The sequence below is a fragment of the Xenopus laevis genome, chromosome 6S, assembly GCF_017654675.1.
Source record: "Xenopus laevis strain J_2021 chromosome 6S, Xenopus_laevis_v10.1, whole genome shotgun sequence".
NCBI lineage: Eukaryota > Metazoa > Chordata > Amphibia > Anura > Pipidae > Xenopus > Xenopus laevis.
The window spans coordinates 132,836,134-132,856,551 of NC_054382.1; the positions used below are offsets into that span (position 1 = coordinate 132,836,134).

Below are 20,418 nucleotides of genomic sequence, written 5' to 3' on the forward strand. Positions count from 1 at the left end.
TATATAAACTATAGTAGTACTTATCTGTTATCTACTTTGTATCCTGTGCTTGAATGGCTGCCCCATGGCTACACAGCAGCTTGTTTACATAAACTATAGTAATACTTCAATATTCTGCTTCTACTATACTTTAGTACTCGACTTCTCCTATACAATAGTACTGTCCCTCTCAGTGGTGTAACTATGGAGGAAGCAGATCCTGCGGTCGTTGGGGGCCCGGGGGAACAGGGGGGCCCAGATATGGGGTCAGCTTTCTCTATAGTATGAAAATCCCCCTCCCCGAAACCAGAAAAGTGGAATCGATTATGCTCACTGGGCCCCTCCAATTTTTTACTTGCGGTCTTGTTTCACCACTGGTCCCTCTCTCAGACCTCAAAGGCCTCCCTCTTCATTTTCTACATCTATAACAGTACTCGTATTCTTCTATCCTGTAGAACTCTTCAGTGCCATAACTAGTTATTGGGCCCCAAAGTAAATTAATTTGAGGGCCCCCAACATATTCAGAGGTTGTCCTTATATATAAATGAGAATATTGAGATTTCTCATTTATTAGGGCTTCATGGAGCCTCCTATACTTGCAACCGCAGGGTCTACTTCCTCTGTAGTTACACCCCTGGTACTCCTATACATTACTCTATTACTCTCAGACATCAGTACTCTGCTTCTTCTGTACATCAATACTCTCCTTCTCTCAAACCTCAATAACCCCCCTTCTTTATCAGACACAAACGCCTTGTATGAGAACACGTAGCCGCCATATATTGTCACATGACCTGTGATTACTATTGCTTCCAATGATTGTTACAACATAGATGAAATAATTTATTGCAAATCAGGCTAAATTGGGTCAAGTAAGCAGTGTGATACAAAGTATTATTGAGGCATAGGCAAATTATCATTCTTTGGAATGCATTATAAAACAGCCTTTTACCTGTCCCCCGATCCCCAAAATTATCAGTGATTGCCAGTTAGGAGAGGTGTAAGTTCAGACAAAGAGATTTTCTGGCCTTCAAATGTCATTTCCAGAGCCTTAGAATGAAGGCCTTAGAATGAAGCCTCTGATGGCTCTTATATGAGGGTGCTACTCTGTAGGGGAAGGTTTACTATGGCGTTGGATATGGTGGTCATCGTGCCTGACCCTTTGTAGTTCTTGTGGATATTCACTATGTTTACACTGATTGGCTCTGACTGGTATTTTCTGAAGATGCTTCTCATAGTTGACTGAAAGTTGTTGGTCACAAAGCAGTAGACAATAGGGTCCATGCAACTGTTGAGGCTGCTCAAGGTGACCGTCACATGATAAACTACAATATTGACATCCAGAGATATGGAAGGGTTGATGCAGAGGATCACCTGACTTACGTGAAATGGCGTGAAGCAAACGGTGAAGATGATCAGTACCGTGATGAGGAGCTGGACGGCTTTCATGCGCCGCTCTCTGCTCTGGTTCATCAGAGTCGATCTAGACAAGGCCCACATGATCCGTAAGGTGTAGAAGGTGATGATTATCAGCGGTACAAAATACTCAAAAGCCGTGAGAGAGAAGAGCTGAAAGAGGCAACAGGACGGGTGATTGATGGTGGTCGTCAAGATGGTGAAGGTGACAACAACAGCAAAGATCCAGATGCAGATACATATTAATTTGGCGTGGTTGGGGTTGCGCCACTTTCGAGATGCTTCCACCTGTACGATAGCCATGAAGCGGTCAACACAGATGCAGGTCAAGAAAAGGATACTGCAGTACATATTGACAAAGTACGTGAAGCTGTGCACAAAGTAGCAATACGTGCAGTTTCCCGCACTGTAGTACATGATGATACGCGTGGGGAGAGAGAGGCCCACCAGGAGATCCGTCACCACCAAGTTGATGGTATAAATAACGGACGTAGTTTTGGTCTTTGTCCGAAAGCAAAACACATAGATGGCCAAGCTGTTCAGTACTATTCCCACCAGGAAAATGAGGATATTGATGACCATCAATGCTACGGAAAGTCTATAAAATCTGGTGTATAGAATGTCATCTGGGCTCTCTGGGTGGTTGACTGAAGGGGAGTCGGTGTAGGAATAAGTGCTGTTTGATATCCTCACAGCTGATTTGTTGATGTTGATAGGCTTTTGGTTAAAAAGACACTCCATTGTTGATCTGTGAAGAAATCACAAAATGAATTAGAGATTGTAACAGATATTACTAAGATCAGTCATTGAGCATTGTACGTACTGGTAACTGGATGGGCCCCCACAATGCAGCAGTTGTAGGCAAGAAAAACTGGGTCCAGCAAGTAGGGCAAAGCAAGATGGTTGAAGTAGGGCTAAGATGGCAACAGTGGCACCAGTCAGTGATACTCACTCACCAACAATAAAGGTAACGTACAAAAAAATAATAATAAGAAGAGTCTAAAAATATACAGGTTTGATTACCTTAGAAGCCACTGGCAGAAGGTGCAACTTGAGGTTCTTGGGTCTCAAGCCAACGAAGGAGGTTTCCTGGACCCTGGTACCAACAGCATGGACCTTACATTGAAGTGAAATGTTCCGCCCACCTGCCAACAATGAAGAGTAGTTGATTAGAAGGCAGTTGATCTGTTATTATTATTATTATTATTATTATTAATAATAATAATGACGTATTTATAGAGCACCAACATATTGTGCAGTGCTGTAAAGTAAATGTGTTTATACAAAATCACATGAAGTAAATACGTAGAGCATATGGATTTACAACATCACAACTAATACAGGTACAAAAGGTGAGGAAGGTGTGTGCAAAAGAGCTTACAATCTAAAGGGAAGGGAATAAGACACAAGGAGTGGTAGTGGCCAAGATCAGAATGAAGTGGGTGAGAGATGTAGTACTGTATGTGGTATTGCATTTAGTAGTGAGAGTGAGGGTAGGCTTCTCTAAATAAGTGTGGTTAAGAGATCTTTTGGAGACACAAAGTTTGGGAGAAAGTCGGACAGTACGTTGGAGTGAATTCCAGTGGAGGGGTGCAGCCCTTTCAAAGTCTTGAATGCGAACATGTGAGGAGGTAATGAGAGAAGAGTTGAGGAGCAGGTCAGTAGAGGAGCATAGTAAGCGGTTGGGTGAGTATATAGAGATGAGTTCAGAGATGTAGGGTGGGGCAGAGTTATGATTGATCCTTGATTGTTCCCTTTTCATGGGATATATTCCCATCTGAGGTGAGAACAAATAAACCAGAAGAACTCGCATGATAGGAGGGTAAAGGCAAATGGACATTCTAATATTTTAAAAATTCAGACCTTGCACACAAGGGGCATTGTCAGGCCAATATTTGCCCCAAGTTGAGTGTTGCCACTGGCAGGTGGCATGGACAGTATCAGAAATGTGTCCACTGCTGGTGGATTCACTCAGTGTGGCATTTACGTACAGGCTACAAAAGTCACCTGCAAGCCACATTACTATAAAGGAGGAAGCTACACAGTGCTGCCAAATATACTGCTTGCTCAGCCCCCAATTATGATCCAATTGTTGGCTCTTGGGCCAAGGATTAGATCATATCAAAAGTCAATGCAGGTTGTCGGGAAAGAACCACATCAATGAATTAAATGCGTCCTTGCCCCAACATTACATTTGATGCTCTATTAAAGTGTAGGGCCACTATGTAATGAGTATACATTTAAGTGACAGCTCCCACTCACATCTCTGAGTAGTAACAACCAGAGTGGCTCATTCTCTCCCTCATGGGGTTAGTGGATGTCCCTGTCACTTTTATAGGAGTTTACTAAGTATAAACAGGGCAAATCTAAACTGTTAAACTTTATTCCACCAAAAAAACATTCATATTCTTAGAATCCCTAAAAACGAGACGCCCCAGAAAAGAGAATATCTGAAACTGACATTATGCCTTAGCGTTGACAGCCCCCGAGTCTCAGCTGTGATGTACAACGGTGGATAAGCTCTTTATTTGGACTATGTATCTGCAGCCCCAGGACAGGGGTTTATTCCATCTCATTGAGCCGGCGAGGCCGATCTTCTCCTGTTTACAGTTCTATCTCCGGCTGTTTATGTTCCTGCTCTGATTTATCACTGATCTGATGAAGACCCGAGTAATGGGATGGAAGCAGTTTAGCGCCGTGTAATTCACCGTCCCAAGAAATGAGAGGTTTTGTGCAAAGCTCTGGAGGCATTTGGCTAAATCCTGGGTTTGGGGGTCACTGCTAGAAGTGCCCAAATATGGTGTTACAAAGCCAGTGGGAAGATGATCCAGCGCCGTGTATGTGAGACGTGGTGTAATGAGAATGACACAACTTCTTTATAAAACAGTGTGAACAGCGGAGACTTGGCTCTGAATCATCCGGATGAGAAGTTGTGATGAATAAAGTCACCGCTGCTTCTGTAATGAGCAAACTCTGACTGGGACAAAATGGGCCCCTATTAACTTCAGCCGAATTGTGCTTCTTCTAGTGCAGAGGTTGCAAGTTTTACTCTTTACTGGTAACCCCGGGGGCTCCTCCTGATCCTGGTAACACTCACACCTCCCAACATTTTGGAAATAGAAAGAGAGAGAAAAAGATTTGCCCCCTAATTACCGTGTCCATTTTACAAAATTTGGCAGGTTATGAAAGTTTGAACACATTTCTGTGGTTTTTATGTGTTAATTACAGTTTTACTAATGAAGGTGAATTGTTCTTCAGGGCAGAGACACACACTCAGATTCGGGGAGATTTAGTCGCCCATAGACAAATCTCCGCTTCTTCGGGGCGACTAATCTCCCTGAACTGCTTCCCGCGGCTAGAATCAAAATCACTGACGGGATGGCACTCGGATCGATTTGTTTTCCGAAGTCGCTAGAAGTTTCCTTGTGAGGCAACTTCGGGCGACTTCAGAAAATGAAGCTCACCAATTGCCATCCCGCCAGCAATTTACATTCTAGCCGGCGGGAGGCAGTTCGGGGAGATTAGTCGCCCCGAAGAAGAGGAGATTTGTCGCTGGGCGACTAATCTTTCCGAATCTGAGTGTGTGTCTCTGCCCTTAAGCTACAAGCCACCGTTTCCCTAAGAGACCTGCTTATCTTAAATTGTTAAAATCGCCTCTTTGATTATCTTAAATTGTTACAATTGCTTCTTTGTTTATCTTAAATTATTACCATTGCTTCTTTGCTTATCTTAAATTATTACAATTACTTCTTTGCTTATCTTAAATTATTACAATTGCTTCTTTGCTTATCTTCAATTGTTACAATTGCTTCTTTGCTTATCTTAAATTATTACAATTGCTTCTTTGCTTATCTTAAATTATTACAATTGCTTCTTTGCTTATCTTAAATTGTTACAATTGCTTCTTTGCTTATCTTAAATTATTACAGTTGCTTCTTTGCTTATCTTAAATTATTACAATTGCTTCATTGCTTATCTTAAATTGTTACAATTGCTTCTTTGCGTATCTTAAATTGTTACACGTGTATCTAAGTTCACCTGCCACATATTCTGGGCTCTCTACCAAAAGCCAATTAAGTTTTAGAAACTTTGTTTCTTTTTCTGGCTGTTCAGTGCAGGAGATCAAAGGGAAAGTCGGGACATTTCAGTAACAGTCCTTGACTGAGGGTTGAACAGTGAAAGTATGACAGCACAGGAGTAGTGAGCCTGAGGGATGGCAATGGGTGCCCCCAAGTATAACTGAATAAGGGAGATAACACTGTGTTGTAATCCAGAGAGGTAGTTAAAGAGTTTGACTCAAATGATACTGAATATTCCAGCTGTGCCAACTCAATCAGTATTTACCCTTCTTCTACCCGGTCACCCACAGTAACAGCCCAGTCATCCTCTGTCTGTAATTTGCATCTGAATTTTGAATTAATTCCACCATCAAACAGAGCAATGCCAAGTATTATTTACACCCAAGTTCACTGAACCCAAACCCATCCTGCCCAGAGCCCTGATCACACCGAAACCTACCAACCTACCTACCCTTTTGTTGATTCACAAGCCGTTCCGCAATCTCTGTTGGGTGTGAACACCATGACACCCTCATCACTCTTTGCTGCTCCCCCTCCACTTGCACCCATATTGGTTATGGCATAGGTCCACCCATATACTTTCCCATCTCTTATATAGTAAGGGTTGAGGTTTAGTAAGGTTACAAACTCTCCCCTGGGGTCACTTTACCAGGACTTAAATAAAGTTAAAGAACTGCATTTCCTCTTTCCAATATCCGAGCACAGGAGAAGCAACACAAACAGTGGCCATGGGAGCCAGACATGCCCCAGAATATTATCTGTTTTAGAAAAGCCATTCAGTATTTTCAGTGTTTCTATTGCACAATTGTTCGGTTTATTGTTTCTGGGTACATAGCAAGAAGAATTGCTTACATTCAGGGGTGCAGAATAATAAGGTGCACTTTTCAATTGAAATAGACTTTGTTCAATCTTTGGAAATAGGGCAAAACGTCCATATCCAGTGTCTACTTTATAAACATATGTACCAGGACATGTACTAGGATCTACCATATGCCTTTTGAGTAGGAGGAACCCTTAAAATTCTGCCTTGGCCCCTGGTCTGAGCTATTTAGGGGTTTCTAAGAGGAGAATCTTGAGCAACATGTAAATATTTCCATATTTTGGCCAAGTTAGAAACCCCTAAATGTGGTTTATCTAGCCAAGATGCCCAAGCAAGACCCAGTGCCCATTAATTGGGTTTTGCTTGGCCACAGTTGATTTTGGGGTAGATAAATCTCATTGTTGTGATTTTTGTGGATTTGTTTGTGTGAGTCACAGTTTATATAATCCACACATACGGCTCTGTCTTCTTTAGATATCATCACAAATGGGCTAACGATGATTGATTTGTAAATGTGACTCAGTGGGTGATTCTGAGAAGGGTGAGTCAACTAGAGGCTCTTTCAGCCTTCAAACCTTTAGTTCATATAGAGCAACTATAAAATGAAAGTCTCAGAGCAATGAATCCTCCCCAAAGTGGCCTAAAACATCAGCCGGGAATGATGGAGAAAGTCAGAGAAGAAGAAGATGGACCATACCATTAATGAGAATAAAAGGGGAATCTACAACCTCCCTAAAAACTCTTCTGCAAAAGAATCCATCGTTGCAGCAGAGTGCGACTGTATTTATATCATGTCTGCTTGTGAGTACACAATTTACTGGAACTTTAACACCCAGCGGCGGGCGCCCGACCAAAGTGAAATCGGCAGCATGATTATTATTGTTTGAGTGATGTACGGCCTTTCTGAGCAAACCCAAAAATAAACTCTTTCCCTGAAGTGTGTTTACAGTTTAGAGCTAACATTAGACCCAAACTGCAGTGGAATAAAAGGGCTCAAGCACAACAGCACATGGATAGAAGCACTAGTTCAACTACAACTCCCATAATCCATTGCTTGCAAATTGCTGCTGTATAACATCCCTCCCCCATCCTCATTTAACTCTAGACCCTGTAATGTTACTTGGTGTGGGGGGGAATATAGTAGAAGATAAATTAACAAGCACGGAGAAGGTCTAAAGGAAATGTCACTTAAATAAAAGATAATAATAATCATTCCAGCCCTATACTGTCCATCCAGTCTGCTATGCAAACTATCTGGTTACTAGGCTGAGTGACCTTAGCAACCAGTCAAGAAGATGGAAGTGTTAAAGAGCTGTAGAGCAAAAGACTAAATAATTACAAAAGCACAAAAATAGAAATTTAAAGATTTAAAGCTGATCTTCCCCTTTAGGAGCACTGTGTGTGGAGCAATGGGACCTGTAGTAAAGATGCCAAACGCCATGAATCATATTAGTCCTGTATTTCTCCCGAAAGCCACCACCCAGCCCCTGCCTATTGTTACACAACTGCTCCTAATATTCTACTGGCTTGTGCTTTAAAGGGACATCATCATGTTACACGTCTCCTTTCCAAGTATTTCCCTCTCCCTACTATACCTGCTATCCCACAGTCACACTCCCTTCCCAGAGACTATTATCCACTGTTACTATAGGCACATCTCTCCCTACTATACCTGCTATCCCACAGTCACACTCCCTTCCCAGAGACTATTATCCACTGTTACTATAGACACATCTCTCCCTACTATACCTGCTATCCCAGAGTTACACTCCCTTCCCAGAGACTATTATCCACTATTACTATAGGCACCATCTCTCCCTACTATACCTGCTATCCCACAGTCACACTCCCTTCCCAGAGACTATTATCCACTGTTACTATAGGCACCATCTCTCCCTACTATACCTGCTATCCCACAGTCACACTCCCTTCCCAGAGACTATTATCCACTGTTACTGTAGACACCATCTCTCCCTACTATACCTGCTATCCCACAGTCACACTCCCTTCCCAGAGACTATTATCCCACTGTTACTATAGACACCATCTCTCCCTACTATACCTGCTATCCCACAGTCACACTCCCTTCCCACAGACTATTATCCACTGTTACTATAGACACCATCTCTCCCTACTATACCTGATATCCCACAGTCACACTCCCTTCCCAGAGATTATTATCCACTGTTACTATAGACACATCTCTCCCTACTATACCTGCTATCCCACAGTCACACTCCCTTCCCAGAGACTATTATCCCACTGTTACTATAGGCACCATCTCTCCCTACTATACCTGCTATCCCACAGTCACACTCCCTTCCCAGAGATTATTATCCACTGTTACTATAGACACATCTCTCCCTACTATACCTGCTATCCCACAGTCACACTCCCTTCCCAGAGACTATTATCCCACTGTTACTATAGACACCATCTCTCCCTACTATACCTGCTATCCCACAGTCACACTCCCTTCCCAGAGACTATTATCCACTGTTACTATAGACACCATCTCTCCCTACTATACCTGCTATCCCACAGTCACACTCCCTTCCCAGAGACTATTATCCACTGTTACTATAGACACATCTCTCCCTACTATACCTGCTATCCCACAGTCACACTCCCTTCCCAGAGACTATTATCCCACTGTTACTATAGACACCATCTCTCCCTACTATACCTGCTATCCCACAGTCACACTCCCTTCCCAGAGACTATTATCCACTGTTACTATAGGCACCATCTCTCCCTACTATACCTGCTATCCCACAGTCACACTCCCTTCCCAGAGACTATTATCCACTGTTACTATAGACACCATCTCTCCCTACTATACCTGATATCCCACAGTCACACTCGCAAAGTAGTAAATCAGCAATAGATGATGACACAACGGAAGCTATTTGTGAGATATTTATATGTTCTAAGAGGATCATCTTTAGCTGAAATATTTACATTAACTTAGAGATGTACAGTTTTTGATTATTTACAGGACCAGGGAATAAATGGAGAGAATGAGGAGCGGTGACATCCGCACATCGGCCAGAACACAGAAATTTGGGTTCCGATCTGCTACTTGTAGAATGTCCTCTCTAAACATAATGTGACGTAAAATGGAACAGAACTCGCTGACGCTCTTATGGAATCTGACGTGAGTGTGAGAATTCCCAAGATCTTCGTTTGTTCGGCAACGTGTCTAACTATTTTTCTGGTGTTTAAAATGAAAGGTACAGAAAATGAGAACTTCTCACCAAATGATCGATTCCTGGTCATATTAAAGGGGAAGTTACCCGAACAACCAACTTTTGGCACAATGTGGACATTACATGTTTCTGTAGGTTTCCAGATATTTATATTGTTCCAAATGATAAGGGTGGCGAGGGATTTTTGATGGAACTCTGAGGTTCCCCTTTCACAATAGCGAGGGAATCAAAATGCCCAGGGGCCAAAGAGAAGAATGAACAAACTGAGTTGCATGCTGGGAAATCAGACAACTACCACTAAGTTATCAGGGACCTCCTCCAATGGGCCCCAATTATTAGGCCAACATTGACCTGGTTCCCCTGTGTGATGGGACACATAGAAAAATGCCCCATGAATGCATTGGCACACCCCAGATCCACCCAGCCTTGTCCCGTTACATCAAAACCATCCTTGATCCAACCAAACTTACTCCCTAAGGAGTCCTGCCCCAGTTGCAATCTGTGAATCTCATCTATGGGTCTTTTGCCCGGGGCTGCCATCAAGCAGGTAGAGAGCAACTGCTGTCAGGGGCCCTCATGGCAAAGGGGCCCCAACAGTCATAAATGTGCATTTTGAAGGTTGCAAAGAGGGTGTGACATGCAAGAGAGCTGTGGGGTTTGCTGGAGGGTATGCAAATGCAGCAATGGGTCATTGGGCTTTCTTCTGCCATGAAGCCCTTTAATAAAGTGTCCCCCCCATAAAGTGGACCATGAGGGGTCCCATCTAGTGCAACTCTCTTAGGTGGGGCCCTGCCCAGTTTTTATAGGTTTAAAAATGGAGCAGTTCCTTCATACCCACAGAGTGTGACATTATAGCCTATAAGTAAGTGCCCCAGTAGGCACGAAATGCGTAAGGCGGTTATCGCCAAAAGGCGACTGCAAGATCTAATGTACGTTGCTCGACATCTCCTCCTTGCCATCCTTCTAAACCGGAAGTTCGTTTTGGCAGGGCCACCCCTGAAAATTTGCCGCCCTAGGCCCAAGGCCTATTTGGCCTCACCCTAAATCCGGGCCTGCGTTTTGGCGACGGGCAGTGTAACTTCTTCGGCATAATTTATTTCTGTAAAAGCAGGGGAGACGTGAAGGAATGCACGCAGGGATTTAGGAGGGGTCTTTGTTAGTTTTTAGATTTATCGCTGACCAGTGTGCTGCTACAGTCTGTCACTCGCCTGCTCTTAAAGAAATAAATGATGCCAAAGAAGTTACACGGGCCGCAGCCAAAACGAACTTCCGGTTTAGAAGGCTGGCAAGGAGGAGATGTTGAGTAATGCACATCGGATCTCACAGTTGCCTTTTGGGAAAGACAGAGTACATCCCCATTAATACACAGCAGCTTTTTTATATAAACTATAGTAGTGTTTCTGAAGCAACCACAGCAGTTTTACCAGTGCAGGGCAACACTGCATTATATTTTTATTACTTTAAAACACTTTTATTTTTTGACGTTACTGTTCCTTTAAGGTTTAGTGGGGAGGACCGGAGCCCTGTTAATTGTGAATTAACACACAAAATAATCCATTATAAAGAACTAATTGCCATTCATAAAGATTTGCTTTAGGCCACTGACCTAAGTCACTTGTTGAAGTCAATGGGAGAAGAGATAGTGTGAAAAGCTATAGAAACAGCAATGATTTTATATCATACAGAATGTTTAATAATGAATATATATTGTAAAATGTATTAGATTAGCCCCCTCATCCATTTTACATTCACTTATTTTAAAGGTTTACTTATCCTTTAATTGTTTAATTGGTTGGATTTTTACATCTAGAACTTTAACTGTTCAATGTGGTTGCTATGCTTAATGAATCTAGCAACTGAATTGTGGTCTGAAGGAAAGGGTGGAGAGAATAGGCCCCACAGGGAAGGGAGAGTAATAAGTAATAAAATAACACTTTAAAGAATGGCAGGACTGGGATTTCTGTGTTTTTCCCAATGAAACCATTGCTGGTCTCATCCAATGACATTTCTGCACCAGACTGGACCTGATTTAGTGGCTGATCAAAAATGATTTGTAGCAGGCCGGCCGGGCCAAAAATAAATCGTTATTTTTACTGGACGAGGCCAGATGGAAGACTTTAAATTGTTTCTCATGTCGTTAAATAAAAATACCCCAGAGATGCTCCCTCGCGAGTCTAAACAACACGGAATTGTGAGTATTTTTATCCAGAGAAAGGCCCAGCGCCCCTGTCTGTGAATCCATCGCTCCTGAGTTTCCGCAGAATTCCTATGAATTTTACATGGACCTCTAATCACATAGTGGCAGTTATAAAGAGGGGGGCAGAAATGAATTGAAAGCCTTTGGGGTGCAGTGTCTTACTTATGAACCCTGGCAAGAAATTGGCACCGTATCCCGAATCCATTGGACCTGGAAAATCTAAAAGGAATTAAATGCTCTCAGCAGCTCTTGTTTTTTTTTTAAATACCCACAAAAGGCACAATTCTCAGAGTTCCAGTCCCGAGGGTATTTATAAGGGAAATTATGCTGAGCTCAGGGAGAGATAGCCGTCCTGTCAGGGGTTTTACTTTCATTTCCAAAACAACAATTTTGGGTCCACCAGTTCTAATTATGTGACTGGATATTGAGTGGGTGGGTTTAGAACCCCACCCGTAATCAATCTTATCAGCATTAATACGTTCATAGAGCTCAGACAACTTGTAGGCAGTGTAGGATGTTCAGCCAAACTGGTTGATCACTAAAATACTAGGCCAACTTGTATCTCTATTGAACATTAGAATCATCACAGATTTAGACTAATCAGTCGCAGATCTAGGATGTTCACTGGGTTAGAACCTACTTGATCCAAAGCATTAAAATGTTCATGGGGTTACACCACCCTATAGTCAAACTGAACAGTCACTGGGCTAGATCAGCCTGTAGCCAACCAGGTCATTGACTTTATAACTTGGTTCCCAACCAATGGAAATCCCATGCTAATTGTCCTATGGAACTCATCATGTAATCAACACCTACCAGTCATCTGATTTACATATAAGTATAACATTTCTATTCTCAAAAATATGTGTTTTGTTTCCCAAATGGACTTGACTTTGACCTTGGGATTATAGCCCAGTTGGCTCACACCATGGAAACGTAGCCCCTACATGATTACCAACCTGTGCCATAGAAATGGGGAAACAACTGGATTATGATGAATATTTCACACTCAGCGTATCTGAACATGTTGATATATTTACCTCATGGAATGCCCACAAGACAATTATTAGGGGCCCTTATACACTTGTGATCAGCTGGCCGTAAACAAAAGCAGCAGAACTACACTTTTTATTTGCAAACACTTGCTAACTTGAATTCTCAAGACAAATGCCATATGAAATATTTCTACACATCAAAAAGAGAGGCAACTGGGCAAAAAGTGGTTGATCCCAGGGATAAAGGGAGTTAATTTGGTTTATAACCTAAATTACAACCCTAGTTCACCTTCCCTGAGGGTGCGGAGGGCATCATGGTTGGAGTATATGTTGCTGATGATTCTTCTCCTAGCCCACACCACTCCCAACCCAGAGCACTCCCAGCCCAGAGCACTCCCAGCCTAGAGCACTCCCAGTCCAGAGCACTCCCAGTCCAGAGCACTCCCAACCCAGAGCACTCCCAGCCCAGAGCACTCCCAGTCCAGACCACTCCTAGCCCAGACCACTCCTAGCCCAGAGCACTCCCAGCCCAGAGCATTCCTAGCCCAGAGCACTCTCAGCCTAGATCATTCCCAGCCCAGAGCATTCCTAGCCCAGAGCACTCTCAGCATAGATCATTCCCAGCCCAGAGCACTCCTAGCCCAGAGGACTCTCAGCCCAGAGCACTCCCAGCCCAGAGCACTCCTATACCAGAGCACTCCTAGCCCAGAGCACTCTCAGCCCAGAGCACTCCCAGCCCAGAGCACTCCCAGTCCAAACCACTCCTAGCCCAGAGCACTCCCAGCCCAAGCACTCCCAGTCCAGAGCACTCCCAGCCCAAACCACTCCTAGCCCAGAGCACTCCCAGCCCAGAGCACTCCAAGCCCAGAGCACTCCCAGTCCAGACCTCTCCTAGCCCAGAGCACTCCCAGCCCAGAGCACTCCTAGACCAGAGCACTCTCAGCCCAGAGCACTCCCAGCCCAGGGCACTCCCAGCCCAGAGTACTCCCAGCCCAGAGCACTCCCAGCCCAGAGCACTCCCATCCCAGAGCACTCCCAGCCCAGAGCACTCCTAGCCCAGAGCACTCTCAGCCCAGAGCACTCCTAGACCAGAGCATTCCTAGCCCAGAGCATTCTCAGCCCAGAGCACTCCCAGCCCAGACCACTCCTAGCCCAGACCACTCCCAGCCACCGGAGCTTCAAATTATATCAGTTATTCACTATACTACTTTAGTGACCAATCTTTAGTGACCAATCATAAAAAAATCTTTTGCAAGGCCACATATTGGCCCATGGACTCCAGTTGGACAGCACTTATACAAAGGCTAAATAAAATAGATTGCACTGGTAATACAGTGATTATACACAATATTTTATATTCCATATTCCTTTTTTTACTTCCTTTTATGGACTAATCTTTATATTCAGTGTGCTATAGGCTCATATTCAATGTTTCCTTAAAATTGCATTCATCTCTCCTTTGGATCCAGCAAAAATGATAAAGGCCTATTGTCTCTACGACATAGAATCAGAATTGTCAGAATGTTAAACTGAGAAAAAATATTGGTGAAAACTTGAATTTTTTTGGGGCGCAAAATTAATATATAAAATAAAAAAAGATCATTGGGAGTTTGCTTATACAGGTATGGGACCTGTTTTATGGATAAAGGATCTTTCCATAATTTGGATCTTCCTACATTAAGGGGCATATTTATCAAAATCTGAATTTTTCTGAGTATTTTAATAAAAAAAAATCCACCCAAACTAGAATCCAGGATTGGACCTTAATTAATATTAAAAAATTACGATTTAATCGGATTGGGGAGAAACTCGATAAAAATCAAGCAAAAATCCAAATCGTACAAGTTTTTTCCCGAATTGCACGATTTTTTCTCACTTTTTCCTGTAAAACCTGAATTTTTTGAATTTTTGCCTGAAAAGTTTGAAATAGTCGGAATTTAGGGCTAATTCCAGATTTATATACAACCTCGGTAGGTTTGAGCTGCGGGATTTTTCGGATTCAGACTATTTCCATCTCGGAAAATTTTAGAGTTTTTTTCCACTAAAAATTCTGATTTTATAGTAAAAAAACGGACTTTAATAAATAACCCCCTAAGTCTACTAAAAAAAAGGAAAAATAAAGATCATTTAAACATTAATTAAACCCAATAGGATTTTTTGCCCTCAATAGGAATAATTATATCTTAGTTTGGATCAATTTGAATTATTTGATTAGAAAGGAGTCTAAGTGGTAGCACCTGATCAGCACAGAGTGTGATTTTCAGGGGCTGCTGGGAGTTGTAGTTCAGTGTTGTGAATGGGGAAGGCTGGAGAGTGTTATAGGGAAGTGTGGATATCTCAGATGAGCAAGTGAAGGGGTTTTGAGCGGAGCCACAAGAATAAACTTCTCCCCCCCAGACTGTGCCAACAGGGGATAAGAGGCTCCTACAGGATGGGAAGGGCACCGTTGTCTTATCTGGAGGTCGTCAGGCACTTTAAACAATTGGAGCCCACCCATTGGCTGCCTCTCTTGTACATTGCCATAAACAAGTTAATTAGCCGAGCCTTGTTTTCCTTTCACCTTCCTGTCCTATAAGGTCCCAGTCCATCCAGTCTATTTTACATTTCCATATTTGCCTTTCATTTTCCTCCAGCACAACGTGCACTTTATCAGCCCCAAATGGAAGGGATAAAGGGCAAGTATACACATTGCATCTGACCTGGCTGTAAAATGATATATCCCTGTACCCCCAGCACCCAAACGATACCCTACCCAATTGTGCTTCTTATTTTGCAAATTTGGTCCAGGGCAATAATTTAAGGTGCAAATTGTGCTGGTGGTCTGTAACCCAGAGCCAGTACCCCCATTAAAGGTGTATAGGGAGGTACAGCAGTCAGGGGCCATGGGGCGATCCTCCGCATAATTGCGCTCTCTGCGATAGACAAGACGAATTTATGGGTTCAAACTGGAAATTCGGCTCTTAAAGTACCAGGAGCAGCATTTTTGCTGCCCCTGGTACCTAGAGGGGTGCTGCCGCCTAAGGCAAGTTGCTCAACTGGGCTCATTGGTGGAGCGCCCTTGCAGAAGGGGGCCCTGAGATGAACGAGAATGGTTTTTAAGATGTCAATGGGATAGGATTAATGTGGGATTAAGTGGGGATTGTGTGAAGGCATAGAAACCAGTCAATCTGATATCATGTTGCTAGGGTCAGTGACTCCTGACAACCAGACAGTATTTTTAGTTGCAGGCCATAGAGAACCAGAAGGCTAATCATTCAGATACTGTGCAAAATAAATAGTACTGACTAACTGAAATGTTGCTTAGCCTCGCTATCACATACTAAACATTAAAGTAAAGCTGAACTTCCCCTTTAATGATAGAGTGGTGGCAGCAAATAGGCACCAGGGCACCAAAGGCAGATGACGCCAAAGAAGAATATAAATGAACTGCAGTCTGTCCTATTCTAGGATCAATCAAATCACTGAACCCCACCCCTTCACCCATGGGGTCCGTTAGACATGTTCAGATGAAGGAATGTGTTCAGGTAGCACGCGTGTAACATGTCTGCTTGGAAATGTCATAAATAATGTTACACAAAGCAACCCCCAAACCCTTAATTCAAGCCTCGCTCCCCAAGTCATGATTCCAACTCCAAAACCCAGAAAGTGAAGGACAAAACACAGAAGCTCTTTTATCACTATCCCAGGTAAAACAATTGCTGCATTTCACCCGTCTGCCCTGGGAATATAACAGGGTGGTGTTTGAACCTTCTGCCTTATTTAAAGCACCCGATTGTCCCAAATCATCCAAGATTGTCCCAAATCATCCAAGATTGACCCTAATCAAGCCAAGGTCTCAAAAATCCCCTAATAATACAGAGTACTCCAGATAAACTAAACCCAGCAGTTGTAACTGGGTAATCTCACGGCAGGTCAGAACCTTCACAGAAATTGCAGAGAAACCTAAAGCAAGTTCTCCATGAAGAGGGGACCCAACATGTCCATGTCCCAAATAAGTCTATAGCGTCCAGCAATACTAAGGCTATGCCAACATTTACTTCCAACCATTGTAACTCAGCGGCTGCAAGAACTCAAGGTTACCCCCAAAAGTCAACGTGCCTAAGACTCCTTTGGCTAACTTGCAATGAAGTTAAGGTTTACCAATATGGCACCCAACGATAGACTGGGGGTGTAGTCCAGTCATTTACAGAGATTGGTTTCATTGGTGAACATGGTGAATGTATCATTAGGTGATTGATGTGCCATGTTGATTGATGCTCATTAGTTAAAATACTTGTGTATGGCTCTGTATAGATAGCATATGACTAAGTGTTTGCAACACGAAACGCGTAAGGCTGTGAGCTTCTTGGTGGAAGATTGCCTTCATTTCACTGTCGGCTTCACAGTATATATGGCTCCTTTTCCACCTAGTTATAAGGACCGGTTTATTCCAGAAAATCTCAAAAATAAAACCCAGTCCACAGTGTCTTGGAAGAAGCCCGGAGCATCCCATTTGCTGCCAACTTTCATGCATTGACCATGCCAAGAAGCCCAGGCAGGCTGGAATATAATGCTATTGGCACAGCAGCTCTTTGGGGAGTAAAGAGGTTTTATAAAGATGTGCAGGTCTATGTTCCCCTCCCCAAGTACCCCTCTGGTGTTGAGGGCCCAGGGTGAACACCCTACTTGTCTGCAAACACTTCATTCATTTGGGTGGAGGCTCCCATACTGCTGCACACATAATGGCAGTATAAAATCTCTGTGCAGTGGTATTACCCCATAGTACCCCACTGGTCAGTGATGATGAAACAAGGCCCAATGCCATCACCAAACAACTTATTCTTCAATTAAACATATCAGCCTATAATTGTGCTCATCACATGCCTGACGAGGGTAAGGCCCCTTCTTATTGCTGCGGCGGAAACTGAAATATGAAGAACAGAAAGAGGAGGAAGGAAGAATGTAAATAAATAGAAGTGAGAGAAAGATCAGAGGGGCAGGGAGGATGCATGGGGGGGTAGGACAAGAACAGGCTAAGAGGCTGCTTCCTATAGGGCTTGTTACTACTGTGCCTTTAATAGCAATAAACTATGAGATTCTGACAGAGAAGCCTACGGGGAGTTGTACATTATTCTCCTTAATTATGGGGGGGGGGGCGGAAAGCAGACATTGCCCTGGGCAGAATCGAACCCAAGTAGGTCTGGGGCAGTTATGGGTTACTAGTGGGTTGCTGGGAGTTGATCCCTAATATATATATAGACTGATTTTAAGAGACAATTTCTATAATGTTACTTCTTTTCTCTTTCCTATATATTCCATGCTCCCCATTCATATCAGCCCTTGTGCCAGTGGAGCTTACAATCTAATTAGCCTGACTATAAAGCCCTCACAGATATGGTGGGAACACATAAGCTCCTGGTTGTTAGGGTCTGTAATCATGGAAACCAGGTATCTGTATCTGCATCTCATATATGAGTTTAAAGGGTAACTAAAGACTAGAGAACCTTATGGCTGGTGTGCTGCTTGCTGTCTCAAGTATTTCTTGCCATATAGAAATCAATCCCCAGTGCCCCCCACTAGCACGATGAGATTCCACTGGTGTAGCCCCCCATTTTCACATCCTACAATAACTGCATGTACAGTGTTCTGCCCCGCGAAAGAGGGACTTTAATGTTCCCTGGGAATACAGGAGGGCTGCACCAGTGGGACCTACAGCCTATTTAATGATTGTTAGTTACCCTTTAAATAATCAAACCAATAGACGATTACTGCTGTGTTCAATGAGAAAGGCAACAAGACTGACGCTGAATAAAGATAAAACATATGGAAACTCCCACCAGGCACTTGCCCAGGGTGTTGGGAATGGAAGTTTAGGATCTTCCGGATCCGTAGGTTGGATGTTGGATTATATCCCAAATGTTATGGAAAGAACCGATGTCTGTTAATTTAACCTGCAGTTCAACCCTCGCTGGGAAAATCTTTTTTTACACTCACAATATCAAAATAAAACACAGATTGGGGAAGAATAGGTTAAAAAAGCATAAAGACCAATTCTCCAATGAAAAAATATCCAGCCTAATCCTTAAACTGCTTTCTGGTTGCCAGGGCCACTCATCTTAGCAACTATCAAGCAGTTTATGGAAAGTCATACTGGATACGTAGACGTAGATGTGTAAATACCGGCGGCAAAATTGCTTATATTAGTGTCATTCATGAAACAATAAAAGGTTTTAAGGTCAACTTGCCTTTTTCGTTTGTTACACATCCCTTGTGATTAAACTACAAAGTATGTAGAACCCAGTAGTGACTTGTACCCCAGAACCAGCTCATGGGGGGTTGACATTTAGTTCCCAAATGATAGAAAATCGAATCTGTGTCTGACAGCTTCTTTCTCTGGGACCCCAGCTGAGGCTGATGGTGATAGTAGTGTAGGACAACAGTGCGGGTAGTAGTGTAGGTAGTAGTGCAGGTAGTAGTGTAGGACAGCAGTGCAGGTAGTAGTACAGGTAGTAGTGAAGGACAGCAGAGCAGGTAGTAGTGTAGGACAGCAGTGCTGGAAGTAGTGTAGGACAGCAGTGCAGGTAGTAGTGAAGGAAAGCAGAGCAAGTAGTAGTGTAGGACAGCAGTGCTGGAAGTAGTGTAGGACAGCAGTGCAGGTAGTAGTGCGGGTAGTAGTGCAGGTAGTAGTGCAGGTAGTAGTGTAGGACAGCAGTGCAGGTAGTAGTACAGGTAGTAGTGAAGGACAGCAGAGCAGGTAGTAGTGTAGGACAGCAGTGCAGGTAGTAGTGTAGGACAGCAGTGCAGGTAGTAGTGAAGGACAGCAGAGCAGGTAGTAGTGTAGGACAGCAGTGCAGGTAGTAGTGTAGGACAGCAGTGCAGGTAGTAGTGTCGGACAGCAGTGCAGGTAGTAGTGTAGGACAGCAGTGCAGGTAGTAGTGAAGGACAGCAGAGCAGGTAGTAGTGTAGGACAGCAGTGCAGGTAGAAGTGTAGGACAGCAGTGCTGGAAGTAGTGTAGGACAGCAGTGCAGGTAGTAGTGTAGGACAGCAGTGCAGGTAGTAGTGTAGGACAGCAGTGCAGGTAGTAGTGCAGGTAGTAGTGTAGGACAGCAGAGCAGGTAGTAGTGTAGGACAGCAGTGCAGGTAGTAGTGCAGGTAGTAGTGTAGGACAGCAGTGCAGGTAGTAGTGTAGGACAGCAGTGCAGTTAGTAGTGTAGGACAGCAGTGCAGGTAGTAGTACAGGTAGTAGTATAGGACAGCAGTGCAGGTAGTAGTACAAGACAATAGTACAAGACAGTAATACAAGACAATAGTACAGGCTACTTACAGGCAGTGAACGGGACTCAGTCAGACAGATGTTCCCAATGGAGAAGTGGAATGACACAGCCTCACTCCCTGACTCTCAGCTCCTCACAGTCTCCTACAGGAACCAGACCTCTTGGTTTACTTTGACTTTGACGTCAGTTGTTTCCCTTGTTAACTTTGGCTAAAGGCCGTCCTTAAATGACTAAAAAATAAAAGATACTGCAGAATGTGCGGCAGGAGAGCCGGGCACTGTCTCATCCAGAGCTACTCAACCTGTCTCGGTCCAACTGGATCTGACCAAGAACTGCCAGTGGTCATAAGAGCTGGGGTTGACTGCCATAGTTTTATGGGATCTCTCTGTACAGACTATGAGCAAACTTAGGGGACTGTTCCTGCTGAATTGTGCTTAGTACAGGGAATACCTATGCTGCCATAGTTTTA

The 20,418-nt window shown here is 43.5% G+C and overlaps 1 protein-coding gene across 1 annotated transcript; it reads right to left on the minus strand.

Moving 5' to 3' along the window:
- Nucleotides 1–549: 549 nt before the first annotated feature.
- On the minus strand, nucleotides 550–20,081 carry LOC108695395 (G-protein coupled receptor 20). Its single transcript, XM_018223873.2, has 3 exons — nucleotides 20,000–20,081; nucleotides 2,419–2,540; nucleotides 550–2,143 (listed from the first exon to the last, which is right to left on the minus strand). Exon 3 carries the CDS (start codon nucleotides 2,134–2,136, stop codon nucleotides 1,069–1,071), a length of 1,068 nt encoding a protein of 355 aa, XP_018079362.1. The 5' UTR covers nucleotides 2,137–2,143; nucleotides 2,419–2,540; nucleotides 20,000–20,081; the 3' UTR covers nucleotides 550–1,068.
- Between the last annotated feature and the right edge of the window lie 337 nt (nucleotides 20,082–20,418).